General features: G+C 38.5%; 3 protein-coding genes across 8 annotated transcripts; 2 read left to right on the top strand and 1 right to left on the bottom strand.

Annotated features, from left to right (window-relative positions):
* Positions 1-848: 848 nt before the first annotated feature.
* On the bottom strand, positions 849-5,659 carry LOC105390928 (serine/threonine-protein phosphatase Pgam5, mitochondrial). 5 transcript variants are annotated; one of them, XM_038118573.2, is made up of 6 exons: positions 5,350-5,659; positions 4,904-5,085; positions 4,406-4,623; positions 3,484-3,614; positions 2,750-2,896; positions 849-1,415 (listed from the first exon to the last, which is right to left on the bottom strand). In XM_038118573.2, the coding sequence occupies exons 1-6, from the start codon at positions 5,520-5,522 to the stop codon at positions 1,352-1,354; spliced, it is 915 nt and encodes a 304-aa protein (XP_037974501.2). In that variant the 5' UTR covers positions 5,523-5,659; the 3' UTR covers positions 849-1,351. The 5 variants fall into 5 exon arrangements, with proteins under 5 accessions (XP_037974501.2, XP_037974500.2, XP_011560605.3 ...); XM_038118572.2 differs by having other exon boundaries at positions 3,484-3,617; positions 5,350-5,655; XM_011562303.3 differs by having other exon boundaries at positions 849-947; positions 3,484-3,617; positions 5,350-5,654.
* Positions 5,660-6,470: 811 nt separating this feature from the next.
* Positions 6,471-9,594, top strand: LOC105390925 (collagenase-like). Its single transcript, XM_038118270.2, has 8 exons — positions 6,471-6,627; positions 6,870-6,918; positions 7,189-7,351; positions 7,672-7,838; positions 8,436-8,543; positions 8,681-8,826; positions 8,909-9,017; positions 9,205-9,594. Exons 1-8 carry the CDS (start codon positions 6,574-6,576, stop codon positions 9,387-9,389), a joined length of 981 nt encoding a protein of 326 aa, XP_037974198.2. The 5' UTR covers positions 6,471-6,573; the 3' UTR covers positions 9,390-9,594.
* Positions 9,595-10,444: 850 nt separating this feature from the next.
* On the top strand, positions 10,445-14,314 carry LOC105390926 (collagenase). 2 transcript variants are annotated; one of them, XM_038118268.2, is made up of 7 exons: positions 10,446-10,570; positions 10,790-10,998; positions 11,269-11,435; positions 12,854-12,961; positions 13,248-13,393; positions 13,500-13,608; positions 13,968-14,314. In XM_038118268.2, exons 1-7 carry the CDS (start codon positions 10,517-10,519, stop codon positions 14,231-14,233), a joined length of 1,059 nt encoding a protein of 352 aa, XP_037974196.2. In that variant the 5' UTR covers positions 10,446-10,516; the 3' UTR covers positions 14,234-14,314. The 2 variants fall into 2 exon arrangements, with proteins under 2 accessions (XP_037974197.2, XP_037974196.2); XM_038118269.2 differs by lacking the exon at positions 12,854-12,961 and having other exon boundaries at positions 10,445-10,570.
* The last annotated feature ends 3,294 nt before the right edge of the window (positions 14,315-17,608 follow it).

The raw sequence follows: 17,608 nt of genomic DNA, 5'->3' as shown, positions 1-17,608 counted from the left end.
GGGCACCAATATATGGAAGCTGGGACCAGCACCAATAGAAATGAGTGATACGTCGTTGAAAAGGTATTTTTTTGCAGAATATGAATAACGGAAGCGCTAGTCTTGATTCACTGTCCAATTAGAATAATCGCACCTTGAAAGTTTTTATATTTTATTTCTGTAATTTTAATGTTTTTGTTAGTTTTTCACATTCATTTTTAATTTTTATTACAAAATGATCATCATTCATATAATATTATATTTGTTTATTATCTCAGTAAATAAAACCAGTTGAAAGTAATTTCTCCAATTTCAATAATACGTGTTTACGTGTATTACGCCCTAACTGTCATCAGGAGGGAGAGTGCAATGCCATAGAAAAATACTTCCTTCCGACGAATATATTTCAAAATGGACAACTTATACGGATTTTTCGTCATAATACTTTTTTGCTCACTTGAAAAGAGCTATCCAACGATGTATGTCTCATCTTTATTGGACATAGGTCCCAAAACGCCCATTGTCATTTGACATCTACTCATAAGTAGTCCAAAATTAGGTAGGTCTAATTTCATTTTTACAATAGAGCACAGAAGATATTATATCCTACAACGATATGGTCAGATAATTATTGATGACGATCATAATAGCGTTTATTTAAAGTAAATAAGCGCATCATTTATAGATTTTACGAATTGATAGATTTTAGTGTATCATTGATAAGAAAACTCCCAATCAACTAACACCTCAAAAATACATTTAAATCAGCACATCCATTTTGGATTTGCGGCTGCTAACGGTCACACACATCGACATGATCGGAATTTCATTAAAGTATTGTGTGACGTAATCTATGAATTAAATACAAGGAATGGAGATTCCGAAAATTGTTAAGTACACAATTTTAACACTCTTTTTCTGTAACCTTCGACACAGCGGGCTCTTTTACTCGTTTACCTCCCGCGTTCCTGTAGAAATTGGAACAATTCAAAAAAACTTGAAAAAAAACTACAATTAAAGATGATTACTATCTGAAAACGGGCTGATGGACATTTTCAACTAGAATGGAGCTCAGACATTGTGAAGTCACTACCATACAGAGGTGCATAGTAGACAGTTGCGGTGCGTGTATTTGTGAATGTTTCAATTTTCAAGTGGCATGTTCGGCTTTTGGCTTTAGCATGCAGAAGTTTTGAGCCCCTTTTTAACCAGGGGGCCTCTCTAGCGTACCAAAAACGAAGTGTCAGGGCGCTCCTACGCTAACAAAGACTGTATCTCGTTGCATTAAACGTACCGATAACAGGTAAGCTCTCGTTATTTTTTTGTAAAGCCGAGTGACCCTCCAGTGACAACAATAAGTGAAAAGATATTCCTACAACTTGCTTTGCGCTACGTGAGATTGGCATCTGTTGTTGGATGAATTCCCTTCACGGCATCTGTGAGTACAAAACAACTCGTTTTGTACAAAATTAACAAATCTCAGTTTTAGTGCAGTAGAAATGCACGGTCTTTGAAGCAACAGAATATACAATACAGTCATAATTAACGTGAACACATCATAGTTAATTCTATTCAGTTTTTTGATATGTTAAGTCATACATAATACCAAGATTAAAATGTAAGTTAAGTACCTACACCTGTTAACCCAAACTAACTAACCATAACATCAGATATAGACAAAAAGTGCATAGATCTATGCGTTAAAAACTGCATGATTAATCAGTGCTAAATAAAGCCATGATAAATTATTAAATACACATACATATAATCAAAAATTATGTTATGTATTGTATAAAGCTTAGAGATTTTCTTTAACATACAGTGCGTGCATTTGTGATACCAAGTAATATAGGTACATTATAAGTACTTAATTAACAATTCATTTTTGCCAACACCAAAATAAACTTTCTTATACATAATATATAAAACTGTATACAAATAGAAGCCCGTCTAACTACACATAAAAGTATTCCAATCATGTTAAATTACTAGTGAGACGAGTCATTCTTAGCTCCAATTTCACAATAGTCGGTTAAATCGTAACCAGGGAGGTTGATCAATCATCTCCATATAAATTTCTTGACAGATGTGTCAAACGTCGAGCAATAATCCCTGGTTATGCTCTAACCCACTATGGAGAAATTGTCACTTTGATATAAATAAATTGTGATATAAAAGCATAGCCCATGGCGCCACCATCGATTATCGATTGTCTGAATCATTTGAGCTCTACATTTTGGTCCAGACAATGTAATACATTATAATCAACAAATCCAAATTCCTCAGATCCAAAAGAGGCGTGGACTGACATAGATTTCAGGACAAAAATGTAACCTGATTGGTGTAAGTTAAAGTTTATAACTAAGCGATGGTGCTGCCACGGCAGTTCAGTCAACTCTAAGGGTGTATTTCCACCAGACATGTGCTATACTACAGCTATGCCACGATGATATGAAAGAAATCCGTTACCACCACTGCTACGCTATGTAGACCAATGAATATACCAATAGTTAAACGCATCCATAGCAACGAAGCATAGCACATCTTTGGTTGAAAAGCACTCTAAACCTGCTACCCTACTTGGCTATTTGTATTTCCGTAAGTATTTGCCAAAAAATCCATGTGTGGTCAGTATATTCGCCGTAGTTGCATATTTGGGAAAATAACATAGCCAATGGAAGCTTTGGCAAAAACGCAACTACGAATAACCTAGTATGGTAGCACAACAACCCCTATTAGCTACACAACAAACACTAGGGACCTGGTTTACCGGTGCGTGACGTATTCGGGGTCCATGTAGCCGGTCTCGCTCAGCCCGCGCAGCACCACGTTGCCGCTCGGCATGATGGACACCCACGTGATGGAGCCGTGGTTGAGCGCGATGCGCAGCCAGCCCTCGGGCGGGAACTGGAGCGCTCTGGAAGGGTTTCAGGGCACTTTTAAAGAAATACGTTGATGCTAATTGTGTGGGTAAGTACAAGTTAATGCCTGAAAGTAACAGCATTTTTGTGTGGTATGGCATGGTTAAAGTAACTGTTATTTCAAGACTAATTTATCTGTCAGATTATTTGCTTTCAGCATGAAATTGGAGTCAAAATTATTAATTCACTGGAACACAATTTTGAAAACCGTTACGGTATCTTTTATTGTACATGGTCTATATCGTTGAGACATAAAAGTCATCGTAGTAGTATACCGTCTAAATCGGTGGGACATCAAAATTATTTTTCTTTATTGCAATTTTTTGCACGTTAGAAGCCGATGATAATTGAAATAAACTTAGTGACTTATTAACTAACATACGAAAAATCTAAGTGAAAAATATACGAAAGAAGCTTAATAACATATCCTTACATTGAACACAAACGTTTTTGAAATCAGACTAGTTAGTAAAAAGTTATGAATTATTTGACAGACATTTCATAACAACCGATGCCACTCGGAGTTACGGAATACAGGGGCTGGTTTAGAAGCTTTACATGTAAGTATAGTATCTCTACTCACTTGCAAACAAAGAACCGTATGACATTAGCATGGCACACGAGCAGCGTGTAGGAGTCATCAGTCTGCTCGGGCGCCGCGCGGTGGAAGTACCTGCGGAACGCCGCCTCGATGCGCGCCCCGTCCTGGAAGAACTGCTGCATACGGACACCGCTGTTATTATAGATATCTACACTACATTACTATCTTTTCTACGTCAAATTTATATTTTGAGTAGATTTGACATCAAATCACAAGTTATTCAACTTCTATAGGGACATTTTGGGTCCTAAGGACTTCTGACCCCTTAGCAAGAATTTTCATCATGAACAAGTAAGTAAAATTACTCAATGAATTTTGTAGGAAAATTTTATTTCTGCTACTGACCGCCAGGGGTGCTGTTCATATTTTCACACAAAATTACTCGATGAATTCTACTTCACATTCACAATGAAAATTCATGCTAAGGGGTCATTTCAGTTGTTTAAGAATAAGAAAACAGTTATAGGTACATCTATTTATGGATAAGAAACAATATACTATAATATAATATAATAAAGTCTAAACTAAAAGTATTTTTATCCTGCCATGGAACCATGCAACTGGTGAGTTAGATGAGGAAAGAACATCACAAAATCATTGATGGTTCCTCAGTGAGTAATGAACTACTAGGTATGAAGGTATATACATTTTTCATCTTCATTATTAGCAAAAACTTCACTGCTGGGCCAAGGAGTCATTATCCTCAGCCTACCACAACTCTGGCCATGGCTATTTCTTAGGGCATTAGTGCAGCAGGTTTGCTGTCTCCTGAAGAACTAGCAAAGTTTAGATGATTATGATGATGTATCCAAACAAACAAATGAAAAGGGAATTTAGTTAGTAAGTGATAAACAATAATCAGTTGCCCTACACCTACAGAATAAAGGTAAAAAGTATATCATACCTTAGGTTCAGGCCTCCAGTGGCCAACCGGTGGCTCCGGTGGTATGGGAGCTCCTTCCTCAATGAGCTGACAATCCTTCACGGTGAGGTTCTCTGGAAGGTGCTTGGCTATGATGGTGGCCGTCTCCTGCGCCCGTGTCATTGTGGATCGCACCAGCACGTCCCATTTGATGCCAAGTTTAGCCAGCCTCTGGCCAGTTAGGTCAGCTTGCTTTCGACCTGGAGTTTAAGATTTCTAAATGTTAATTGTCCACATGTTTCTCATTTTTAATTTTTAATTGTACATAGAAAGCGGTGTTTGATTGCCTTTATTTTGGTAAAAATCAATTCTTTAGTGATTATTTTAATTGCTCCATAATAACTTTAACAGTTGATCAAGTTGATGCATTGTTTGGAATTGGTGGTTGGGGTGTGTTACCTGTAAGATTATACAATTGCAAAGTACAAAGCATAGCTTTTGCTGTAATGAATAATGCAACAAATTATTATCCTTATGTACCTAATTCTGTAAGAGTCCTCTCCTGGTCCGTGGCTCCGTCAAGGTTGTACTGGCCATGTCTGATGAGGATGAGATGCCTCACCGCTTTGGATTTAACTGCCTTCTCAACTTGCTCATTAAATCTGTTTTCTTCCTCTGGAGATGCATCCCGTTTAGGCCTAACTATTGACTCTGGCTCTCGACTGGAATTAAAATTATAATTATTTAGTAAACATATTGGTAATAAAGGTACCTAAAAGTAATTATGACTGACTGTCTCTTTAATCATAAAACAGACTGAAAGTGCGTGCTACAACTACAATGCACGTCGGCAGTCCCTATAAGGGATTACAGGAGTGACTGGTTATGCAAAAATAATACTCATCATCCACAAGTATGATTTATTTTTAATGGTTTGCAAGTAAAGTAGGGTTAGGGGCAACAAGTAAATAATGAAGAGTACTTACTGGTCCCAGTTTTTATCCCATTTCACACTGGGTGTATAGTTGGTGGTCCAGGAGTTTTGCACGGCAAACTTCTTATCGTTTCTAGATGTGTTCAACTGATAATAAGCCAAGCCCCCTCCTACAGCCCCCAGACTTACTAGAGCTATCTTCTGTAATCTTGTAAACGAAGCCATGATGTTGGTATAATTCACTAATAACTATTTAACATTGGAGAATGATCGCAAAATGTAATTTATAACCTCAAAGAACTCTTCAGTCAGCCGTTGATTTCTTTGACGAAGTAAATTGACGTTTGATTTGACACATACTTCTTTTTTGACAGTTCATTTACATTGTCATTCGGTCATTGACCCTTATTATATTCGTTCATAAACGCCATCTATTGTTGAGTAGCCTAATTACAATAAGGTTATACATGGTGCTGTACAATCATGTGATACTTACAGCATGATTTAAATTGATAAATAGTGAGTGCGGTAACACTAACACCTGCATAAAATGGTTCATAAAATAGTATTCTCTTAAAATGCGAAAACATGTCTGCTATATCACCATCAACCACATTAGCAATTAAAATCAGTTTATCATTTTATCACGATCAAGATTTATAGATTATAATTTACCCACGTAATAATTACCCAGATAGATATGGCTCATTAGAAATGACTGATGGTTACGATGAAAGGTCACTTTACATTTACATACCTTTGAGTTTCCAATATCCACATGAATTATGTAGGGTAGTCGAAAAGTTAGTAATAACTATTTATGATAAAATTATTGAAAAAAATAATCAAATAGAGTTTACGTTAGTACATAGGCTTTGATGCAGGATGAAATTTTATAAAGAATATTCGCGTACGCATGAACGTCTAGTCACTTATCAAAATCCTCCTGTATAATCATGAATGAAAGGCCGGGTTGGCTAAGCAGAATGGTACCATGAAAAAGAACCTATTCTAGGTTACTAAGTAGTAGATACACAGGAAAGTCATCACCAGCCGAGCCGGTATCGAACCCGAGACATATTAATTAGGTACACCTGCCTACGATATAAACTGGGAGAATTTAATTACACAGATCTCATATTGGATTTGATATCCCTAGCTGAATTATTTAACGCTAGAATGATAATCGGATCGATAATAGCCTAAAATACTGATAAAATAGATTTTAATAATAATGAAAGTGAAAAAATAAACACCTGAGTTTCAGTGTGACACGATGATTGGAGCATACCAGGCTATTATTCTTGTTCTGTTTTTGGGCCACCTTCATGTAAGCATGATAATTTATTATTTGTACTTATAAGTTTATGGAACATACGCTTCTCTGTATGGCAAAGTCATATAACCCGCTAATTTTGCTTCAGCCAGAAAAAAAATTACGCTCTTCGCCGCCTATTTGTCGGCTATCACGCTAAACGTCATATACTTTACCTCCCTTTGTGCTTATAGTACTAATAACTAAATAAAATCTAGATTAGTTACCTACTTCTAGTGACTACAATTTATTTACAGGGTGACCCGAACCCAGCCCATCCAGCATACATAGAAGATGTGCCATTTGGTAAGCAATACTTCTTTCATCACTAAGGAAATGCTTAATGACTTAAATTACCTACTTACCCAATATTAATTTCCGAAAATAACCATGCAACTGTCATAATCACGACCCATCACGTCCCCACTGCTGGGGCACGGGTCTCTTTGGAATGAAGAAAGGGTTAAGGCCTAGTCCACCACGCTGGCCTAGTGCATGCAACCATAGAATAACGATACTACTGTACTTGTTATTTTATGATGCAACTAATATGTCATTACTAATATGACCTTCCAGCTAGTTCATCGAGGGTGGTGGCCGGCTGGCCGGCGGCGGAGGGCCAGTTCCCCCACCAGGTGAGCCTGCGCATGATCAGCCTGGGGGCCCGCATCAGCGGCTGCGGGGGCTCCATCATCAGCCCGAAGTGGGTGCTCACCGCCGCCCATTGCATCGGTAACAAGTACGTTTAACTGATAATAAAGGCGAATGTTCTACGTAGTTCTTACACCTTCACGGATAGACTACTGAACCAATTTACTTGCTGATATAATTTGTTATGTAGTGGAAAAGTTAACGATATTACTTATATAATAGGCGACGTGACTCTTTTTCCCCATAACAGCGATATCTTTCGTGCTCCTTATAATACTAGGATTTTTATAGCTATTAGCGAAGCTTTCATTGGTTTCTAATATTTTACATTTTGTTTACTAACTCAACTACTTGGCTTCGATCCAGGCCTTCTCAAACTGCAACTCAGTAACATCCAACTCATTCCAGCCGCGTCCACTTCATGATCCGCTACGGAGTGACGAACCTGACGAGGCCAGCGTACATCGCGGAGACTAACAAGAAGTACTTCTTCCCCACCTACAACCAGTCCAGCACCCTTGTGCAGACTGATGACATCGGCCTGCTGGAGGTGGACGCTCCCGTACCTTTAGGACGTAAGTTGGTGACAAACTTGTAGCTACCGTGCCACCACCGACATACTCGTCGCTCGTCTGTCAAACTTCAGTCAGATCGATACAAGTTACATCAGATTTGACAAGCGAGCGACACTGCTTAACTATTGTTAATTGCTAATGTTCGTTGGTGGTAATCCCACAGTACAGAAATCTTGATTTCAGTCCCCTGCCTGTACCATGTACCTACTATATTTGTGACTTCAAAACGCTGCCAACCATTTGCAGAACCAGGTAACATAGTGGTACAGTCGGTGCGATACAGTTGTAGTGGAGGACCTTTGACTTTATATACCTCTTTATGGCGTTCACAATTTCATCAGGCTTCAATGGCTTCTTCTTCTTCTTCAATCGTGTAAATGCACTAAGCTAACTTCCTCCAGTGTTTTGCTACTCTTATTGCGAGATCATTGGCCTTCATCAGGTCTCCTTGACTGCACTGTGGGGCATTAGGACACTCTATAAGATGTGACGTAGTCGGGAGGCTTCCGCAAATGCATAGAGTGCTGCCATTGGCTGGGAGCATATCCCATCAATTGCTGTACCGTAAACACTTATATTAGAAATGTTGGTTTCCAGCCACGATCCAACCGGTGCGTCTGCAGAGCAGTGCGCAGAAGAACAAGGTCTACACCGGCATCCGCCTCACCGTTAGCGGCTTCGGACGCACTGACGACTTTGCCAACGGTTAGTTCACTATACCTTCTTCTCCTCTCGCACTTCACCGCTCTTCTTCACACTCTAGCGATACATAAGAGCTGCAAATATCCTCACAGTAGACAGTAAAAATGCAGCCTAAAATGGCTTCATATGATGGTCCACAGGTGGTGGTCCATCAGAGATCCTGCTGTGGACGTTCCTGCGCGGCATCAGCAACGAGGAGTGTCTGTGGTGGTATCCCGGCCCGGAGGTCCAGGACCAGACGCTGTGCGCTGAATACTACAACAACACTGCGCAGTCTGCTTGCCAGGTAGGTCTGAAGATAATTACAGAAAATGCTCTTTTCTACATACTTACTACAGGTTTTTCTTCAATATGTTCCATTGTTTCAGGGTGACAGCGGTGGTCCTCTGACGACTGTGGACTTGGATGGTCAAATTACTCAAATAGGGCTCGTTAGCTTCGGTTCCTCAGCTGGATGCAACAGTCCCTACCCTTCAGGTAAGCTTGATACAAGTAATAATCAAACATCAAAATAGGTTGGAAAGTTGGAATTCTATCAGCGAACGAATGTTGCACAGTTTCTGGTTACTGCCCTTTTGATAAAATTCACATAACATTCTAGCTCTTATTTGAGTGTGTATTAGAGATAAGTAACGAATATTATCATTCTTATTAATATTTGCAGCATACGTCCGCCCGGGGCACTACCACGAGTGGTTGCTCGAGACCACTGGAATCAACTTCGACTGGGACAGCGACGCCATTACTGATCCACCTTCCACTGAGTCTGAATCATCAGAGTCTTCGGAGTCATCAGAGTCTTCAGAGTCATCCGAGTTTCTCAATCGTCCGAAGCGTCACAATCTTTAGAGTCGTAGGAATTTATGTATAATAAGTATATATAAATATTATATAAGTATTAATGAGGAAACTATAATGGACTTTTTAAAATTTGTAAAAAAAACTATTAAAGTAACTATTTGTACTGCCTGTTTATATTTATTAGTTTTTCTAAATTCGAAAGTGCTATCTGTTGTTGAATAGCAAAACTAAATTTAACATAAATATGCAAGTCTACAAGTCCTCTTATACGGGTGCGAGACTTGGTTTGTGCGTAAAGATATTTCCCACAAGCTTCAAGTTTTTATAAACAAGTGCTTGCGACAAATTCTGGGAATATTTTGGCCACGAACCATCAGAAATGAAGACCTTTGGACTCTCACAAACCAGAGACCTACGCATTTAGAGATCCTCGATCGAAAATGGCGCTGGATAGGTCATTCGTTGCGGCAGGAGGACTCTCGCCTCACAAAGCAGGCCCTAGTGTTTGCCCCGCAAGGAAAAAGAAGGATAGGGCGCCCAAGAATAACTTGGATAAGGAAAGGACATTAGCCCAGGAGATCAAGTCGATCAACATGAGCTGGCCAGAAGTTGTGGCTGCTGCCTCTGATCGTCAGAAGTGGAAAGCTGTAGTTGCGGCCCTATGCTCCACTAGGAGTTAAAGGACTTAAGAAGAAGAAGAAGATGCAAGTCTACAAAATGCAGAATATCTCTACCTAGTTTAATTTATTTTATAAGTAGGTGCTTATTTAATTTGTGCGACATCTAGGCGATATTTAAAACGAATACTTACTTTTTTTTTTTAAAACAAAATAACTAGGTACCTACTTCGGTACTAACCTATTCCAAAATATAAATATGCAAAAATACTTGGGTACTCTCATAATGTATACAGAATCCCTTGGGTAAAACCCAAGATGTAGGTATACTTACTTATTGTTTATTGGAACATACTCAATCATTGGTAGCTACACCATCCGCCTCATTTACCTACTTATCATAGATACCGTAAGCTTAAGCTACAAGAAACTAGTTAATTAGTTGTTATCTGATTGATAACAAACCTATAACTACCTACCTATGATTGTTTTTAATAATTAATCTTTAAGTAAGTATTTAAAATCTGTACATATTTTTAGGACGTTCAGTGTGCAACAATGATTGGTGTATATCAGGCTATTTTTCTTGTGTTTTTCCTAGGCCACCTTCATGTAAGTACAAACCAACCATTTATTAAAACTAGTAAGTAAGCGTAGTTAACTCAAGCATTGGTCAGAATCGCAACCATTGGTCAATAGTTTCATACCAACAACATTTTTAACTAAGTAGCTGTCATGATTAACAAGTGGCTTGACTAATCTACCTACGGGTCAAAAACGCCGGCCTTTTAAAATTTAAGTTCTACTTATTTCATACAATGGCATTTTCAGGGTGAGCCTATCCCGGCCCAGCCGGCTTTCGTGGAGGACCTGCGCGCCGCCAGTGCCTCCAGGATCGTGGCTGGCTGGCCGGCGCTGGAGGGGCAGATCCCCCACCAGGTCAGCCTGCGCATGGTCAACAACGACGCCCGCGTCAGCTCCTGCGGAGGGTCCGTCATCAGCGAGAACTTCGTGCTCACCGCTGCGCATTGCGTTGCTAAGTAAGTTGTTATAAGGGTCCAGCTAACGATATTATAGTTTCGCAAGATTGAGAGTCTAGTTAACCACACAAATGCTAACAAGTAATAAATCTACCATTACTACACCATCACCACACTTTTCGTACTAACGTAGTATTGAAGTTTGTGTCGCTTTAAGAGATGGTGAAGTAGCTGACATAGCATTCTCTCTGTCCTACTCGTATCTCACGCTCACACTTACACCATCAGTTTTATTACTTCGATGACTTACACCTACACTTTTACCTACAGCCAAAGATCGTTCGTGATCCGCTTCGGAGTGACCAACCTGACGCGCCCCGCGTACATAGCCGAGGCGTCGACCAGATACATCTACCCCACTTACATCGAGTGGCTTCCTTTCGTACAGACCGACGACATTGCTCTGATCGAGCTACAGTCGCCAGTGCCTTTCGGACGTAAGTTCATTTATGTTAGAAGTGCTGAAGAGATCGTTGCTACCTTCGGGATTCCCGAATCGGGAACTACTTGTCATACTTAATATGACGACAAGCGTTTCATCCCTCGCCTCACAAGACAGGCAAGGCCTCGTTTCTTTCGGAACACCTTATTTATATGCTTGGGTCTCAATTCTCAATACAATGCACCAAGCTCGTGCTGCACTGCAGTCTACAAATAAGCATAGCAGGTTTCCTCAATAACAAAGCTATGTTCACATCGCAAATAAAATTATTCATTTTAATCCGATTAGGAAATACCATTGACTTATCGATCATAACCGAATGGACAACATTTCAAAAAACTAAAGCTGCTATAAATCGAAAACCATTTCGAGATTTAGCTCTAAAGGACACAATAAAAAGGTTTTTGTATTTTTTGGATGTATCATTTTCGAGAAAATCATAAAATAGTAAAAAAGTGCTGATGACGTCATGCATCAGGTGCGATGCATTTTGATGATCAAAGCCTATAGATTTAAAAACAAAGTAACTGTCACTTTCATTTTTGATTGAATTTGACGTTTTATCGTGACGTTGTTGTTTATTTGGGTCATTTTCATTAATTCGGTTCTGACACTTTCTGACAATTTTTTTATTTATTATTAACAGATGACCTCTATATAATATGTCCCAGAGCATGCCACCGCCTACACAGCTGAAAAAATGCTTCTGCTTATTTTTTTACATGATAAGTACCTACTTTCCATCATCAGAAATATCAATGTCATTTGAAAATGACCCATTTGTTGGTTGGCATGTAAACAAAGTTTAAATGTCATTTGTCAGTGTCATTTGTGTTTTTTTTTCGAGACTAAGGCAATAGACAAAAATAAAAATTGAGCCTAATATGTGACTTCACTTCCGGTTTTAAAATAATTAACTTTAAAGTTAAAAATAACATGCAAAAATTTATGTATATACAAAATAAAAAAATACGGGTCCACTAATTTTCTATAATCTTTCCAAATAGCTAATAAAAATATAGGGTAAAGAAAATGAAATGTTGTCCATTGAGATTCATTGATAATTTTTACCAAAGTAGATTAGATAATTTTGACGCACGTGTATTATTTATAAACTGTTATTATCATTCAGCCATTTCTGATTATTGTACCTACTTATAAAAACCTAATTTAAATTATAGTTGAAGATTTTCTGGATTGGGCAGAAATATCTTCTTACTAATTATGGTGTTGAAATGGTGTACATAAAGGTGCCAAACACGAGTATTTATACCCGCAAGCCTGCAACACCTGCAAATGGTTTACAGCAAGAGAAAGAGTTAAATGTATTTTATCCCAGATTACTAGATACTGTGTTCCACCTAGGTAAGTATATATGTACTTAAATGACATAAGTAAACATGTTTCTTCCAGCCACGATCCAGCCGGTGCGTCTGCAGAGCAGCGCGCAGAAGAACAAGGTGTACACCGGCATCCGCCTCACCGTCAGCGGCTTCGGACGCACTGACGACCCTGTCAATGGTACGTTCATGACTTATCATAGGTAATCTGAGCCTATAGCAGACCACTGATGGTCGTAGGCCATGTAAGCCGTAGGAATACATTATCCCAATCGTGATCTCCACTTCAGAAAATGTTTACCCCATCGGTTATGGGTTCTTCTACAGATCTATATGACCAGCCAACTGCCACAGACATAGCTTACTAACTCGGTCAGCTATGTATGTCGGTGACGTTCAATACTCAGTACTTACATCCAACCATTGCTTTAGAAGTAGTCCATTCTATTAACAATATTATTTTCCAGGCGGTGAAGCGTCGGAGATCCTCCTGTGGACATTCCTGCGCGGCATCACTAACGAAGAGTGCCGCATGTGGTACCCTGGTAGCACGGTCCAAGCCCAGACCATCTGTGCTGAGTACTACAACAACACTGCCCAGTCTTCTTGCCAGGTTTGTGATTCACAGAGTCTAACAAAATTGTCTGTACCACAGAAATTCATCAAACACATGAGGAATTGAAAGGATCTCTGCTCTAATTTATTATTAAATCTTTCAGGGAGACAGCGGTGGTCCTCTGACGACTGTAGACTTGGACGGTCAGGTGACTCAGGTCGGACTCGTCAGCTTCGGTTCTTCATCTGGATGCAACAGTCCCTACCCTTCAGGTAATTTTAAACTTTACCAAATTGAGCAATATGTGGATGTTTTAAGCAAGCATAATAGCCCTTGCCCATTTGAGAATAAATTCTAACGTTTTAATTGAAGCGTGCGGTAAAAAATCGAGAGAAATAGTGTTTAGAGGCATAGAATAACATAAATATATGTACCGCAGCTATAACTAAGGTCACAAAAACGAATGGGCTGGCTCGGCAGCTGGAATGGCGGATGGAATTCGGATCGATAATATCTTGGAAATAATAATGCCTGTGCTATGCTATGCTATTATGGTACACCTACTAAACTTGATAGTCAATTGTAGTACAAACTGTCAATAGGCTAATTGATATGAATTAATATTTTGCAGCATACGTCCGTCCGGGGCACTACCACGAGTGGTTGCTCGAGATCACCGGAATCAACTTCGACTGGGACAGCGACGCCATTACTGAAGCACCTTCCACTGAGTCTGAATCATCAGAGTCTTCAGAGTCTTCAGAGTCGTCAGAGTCTTCAGAGTCTCCAGAGTCATCAGAGTCATCGGAATCTTCAGAGTCCTCAGAGTCATCGGCAACTTCAGAGTCGGTGGAAACTGAACCCGAACAAATCAATGTAGTCAACAACAACGTTTAAATTGCTCCAACTAAGTTCATTAATATCATAATTAATTAAAGTTTTAATATTATTATAATAAATACATGACCCTATTTGGTATTTTGCATTTTTTTATTACCGCCATCTGTTGTCCAGTAGCAAAACTAAAATTTATGTGTTTGTTCGTTGTATCCCAACTATAGCTCGACAACTTCGTGCGCGACCCTCCTTGCGGGGTGAAAGACGCGGAGGGGACGAGGTACCCAAGACGACAGCGGGTAGCGGTTAGGTAGCGGGGAAGGGCAACGCGTGCACTGCACGTCATTATTACGGCAGTCTCGGCCGAGCAGTCGAGGCGGCCACATGTGTTGTAAAATCTGTCATAATCTGAGTTCGACGCACATGAGATCACTGATCCTGAGACCATTAGTCTTAAGATGAGTGTTGAGGCCGGAGCCTCCACAATCGTTGGAATATTTAGGTATCTTTTTAATATTATCATTATATTATTATTAGGTATCTATAATTCGTCAAAAAACAACGAAAAAACAACAAATCGTATAATTTCTCAAATTAAGAGGCTTCTTGTAGGACAGCGTAGCGGATCAGTCATGCTACGCGGCTAAAGGTTGGTGCGGCGCAGTCAGAAACGAAAAAGTAAACAACAAAGACGAAGATTATAAGGACCTTGGATAATAATTGTACACGCTGGCAGCCGCAATGGCTTTGTACATAATGCTTTACTGATGTTCAAATCACACTCGAAGACCGGTGATTATCATGGTGACATGAATGCCACAAATTTTCGAAAGTGGATTGATGAAAAACTTACACCAAACATTCCTCCAAATTCTGTTATTGTTATGGATAACGCAGCTTACCATAGCACTCAAATCGAGAAGAAGCCTACAATGAGTTCCCTGAAAAGTGACATGCAGCAGTGGCTAGAACGCCGGGGTGTTCAGCATGATAGCTCTATGCGTAAATGTGATTTAATCAAAGTAATTGATGAGCAAAACACAGAGAAAAAATACAAAATTGATGAAATTTTGAAAGAAAATGGTCATATCGTGCTTCGCCTACCCCCATACCACCCGGATTTAAATCCTATTGAACTTGTCGCAAGAACGTCGATTGACTCTAACTTAGATAAAAAGATAAAAGACTTAGAGTTGCTTTTCTCTAATTATTCGACTGAAAAGTAAAGAAAATGTGACGACCATGTCATAAAAAATGAAGACGAATATTATAAATCTGATAGAGTATTTGACGATGTTTTAGACAGGTATGTTTTTGTTTATTTATAATATAATGTAAATTAAACATAAAATATTATAGTTAGGTATACACTGAACTAATATGACTGGCGTACTCTAGTACATTATACTTCAAAGTAGGTATAATGTTTTTTTGTTTTTGTTTTAGATTTATAATTGAAGTTAATGAAAACGATGATGAAGATGAGGATGACGACGACGATGAACAAGTTCAAACAGAGAGTGAACATGACAGTGACATGGAAATTGATTTATAAAATAAAACACTTTTACATAGGTAAAATCAAATTGGTAGATATTCTGAAGGTAGACATCCTAATTTTAATTCTGTCAAACTATAAATTTTAAGCTAAATATGACATTTACGGGAACACTCATAGAATAAAATTTTACTTACTCTAACATTACGTCAGAAATAGTTACAAGCTATCGCGAGATTAATCCGGGCACACTTTTCTACGTGTATAGCATGTCGTGCTACCTCGCCCCCGCCACTTCTTTCACCCCGCAAGGAGGGTCGCGCACGAAGTTGTCAAGCTATAACACCGTAGCGTTAAAAAAACTCTCATATAACTTGTATAATGGTTCCATACGAAAATTAAAGTGTTAAGACATAGCTGTATAAGAGTGTAGGAGAGTGCTCTAACTCACTTATAACTTATAACCACGAAAGAGGCCCACGATTTTGAGAGTTAAGGCTTTAGAAAGTCTGTAAAACGGTGTCATTGAAGTGTTTAAGTTATAGAAAGCCTGTAGTACGGTGTCATTGAAGTGCTAAAGTTACTATAGAAGAGCGTTTAATCACTCTCAGATAGAACTTTTACCGGTATAGTTGTAGTTGTAGAATGGTTATTTGACTCCCTGACTCTTATTTGTTTGGTAAAAAAGTGTTAAGTGAGTATGTTACCCTTTTTCGAATACACTTTTACCATACAAGTTGTATGTCTTTGAAAATAATAGTGTCAACAGCAATCATACGCGACAGTATTAGAGAGACAGTATTGATCATTACTAAATAACAGTAAATATAATATATTAACTTGAATTTAACATGTTTTGTGAATTGAAAATAATATGCCATTGTAATTTTACTGTAATGTATACCTTATTTCCCACCTCAATTTTAATGCGCTCCAAATTTATTAAGAATTTCAAATGAAACATAAGTAAATATAAAATAGACGACTCAATTTTGTATTTTTTTGTATCGTTGCTGTATGTCCATTAGTTTCATAAATCGATTAGCACGACTGGAATGACAAAATTCACATAAATAAGTAAGTATTTTAAAGAAAAATATTGTTTATCCCAGCAATTTATAGGTTAGGTCGCCAATGCAAATGGCGAACTTACATTTAAGACATATAGACTCACCTAAGTCATCTATTACACTTTTTGAAATAGAACACCCTTAGCCAAGGGTATTATGCAGTCTTAGTCGATCCGCACAGTCTTGCTTAACACCGTTACTTTTACAGTCTACTTGCCTAACGCAATAAGCGTAAGTAAAGTTAACCTTAAAGATTAAAACTGCATTGTTGAGTTTTCCAACACTGTAAGAATCTGGTCTTACTGCACTCTTGACAAAATCTCTTTTATAACCAATTCCTGCAGCCTAAATTCAATATGACACCTAAAGATTTATATGAGTATTAAAGGAAACCACTTAACAACCATAAGTGTTAACAGGTGTCAGAGAGCACTCTTGTATAGCTTTAGGTTCTAGAAACAGTTTAAACCTATCTATAACATCTTAATTATAATTGCTTTGACTAATATCATTTTAACACTTAAACCTGCTGTTAACACTAATTTCATTTTCTAACTCATCTTTATCACTTTATGTTAGAATAGAATAGATAATTATAACACAGATATACAGGTTAAAGTTATAAAAATAGCTGTAACTGAGGGTAAAATGTTTGTTGGGATACGTGTAAGTAGCGCTACGTGTAGGAGGCACTGCCTGCACCCATAAAAAAGTACTTCTATGGTGAATGGACGTGCAACGAACAACGACCAACCGTAGCTTTGGGGCTTACCTTGGGTCTTATCAAAGTCAAGAGTCTTCTTTGACGGTGACAAAACATTAGATTTAGCATGAGTTAGATTAGGGTTAGTCACAGTCAAAACGGTA

The sequence above is a fragment of the Plutella xylostella genome, chromosome 16, assembly GCF_932276165.1.
Source record: "Plutella xylostella chromosome 16, ilPluXylo3.1, whole genome shotgun sequence".
NCBI lineage: Eukaryota > Metazoa > Arthropoda > Insecta > Lepidoptera > Plutellidae > Plutella > Plutella xylostella.
The sequence above is the reverse complement of the archived record's forward strand: the minus strand, read 5'-3'. Positions and strand labels throughout refer to the sequence as shown.

Coding starts and splice junctions, on each gene's coding strand:
- LOC105390928 (XM_038118572.2), bottom strand. CDS start 5,522: ATGGCTTCGTTTACAAGATTACAGAAGATAGCTCTAGTAAGTCTGGGG. Junction 5,086..5,349: donor TGGGATAAAAACTGGGACCA/GTAAGTACTCTT, acceptor TTTTAATTCCAG/TCGAGAGCCAGAGTCAATAG. Junction 3,618..4,405: donor ACTGGAGGCCTGAACCTAAG/GTATGATATACT, acceptor GTCCGTATGCAG/CAGTTCTTCCAGGACGGGGC.
- LOC105390925 (XM_038118270.2), top strand. CDS start 6,574: ATGATTGGAGCATACCAGGCTATTATTCTTGTTCTGTTTTTGGGCCAC. Junction 6,919..7,188: donor CATAGAAGATGTGCCATTTG/GTAAGCAATACT, acceptor ATGACCTTCCAG/CTAGTTCATCGAGGGTGGTG. Junction 7,839..8,435: donor CGCTCCCGTACCTTTAGGAC/GTAAGTTGGTGA, acceptor GTTGGTTTCCAG/CCACGATCCAACCGGTGCGT.
- LOC105390926 (XM_038118268.2), top strand. CDS start 10,517: ATGATTGGTGTATATCAGGCTATTTTTCTTGTGTTTTTCCTAGGCCAC. Junction 12,962..13,247: donor CACTGACGACCCTGTCAATG/GTACGTTCATGA, acceptor ATTATTTTCCAG/GCGGTGAAGCGTCGGAGATC. Junction 13,394..13,499: donor CTGCCCAGTCTTCTTGCCAG/GTTTGTGATTCA, acceptor TAAATCTTTCAG/GGAGACAGCGGTGGTCCTCT.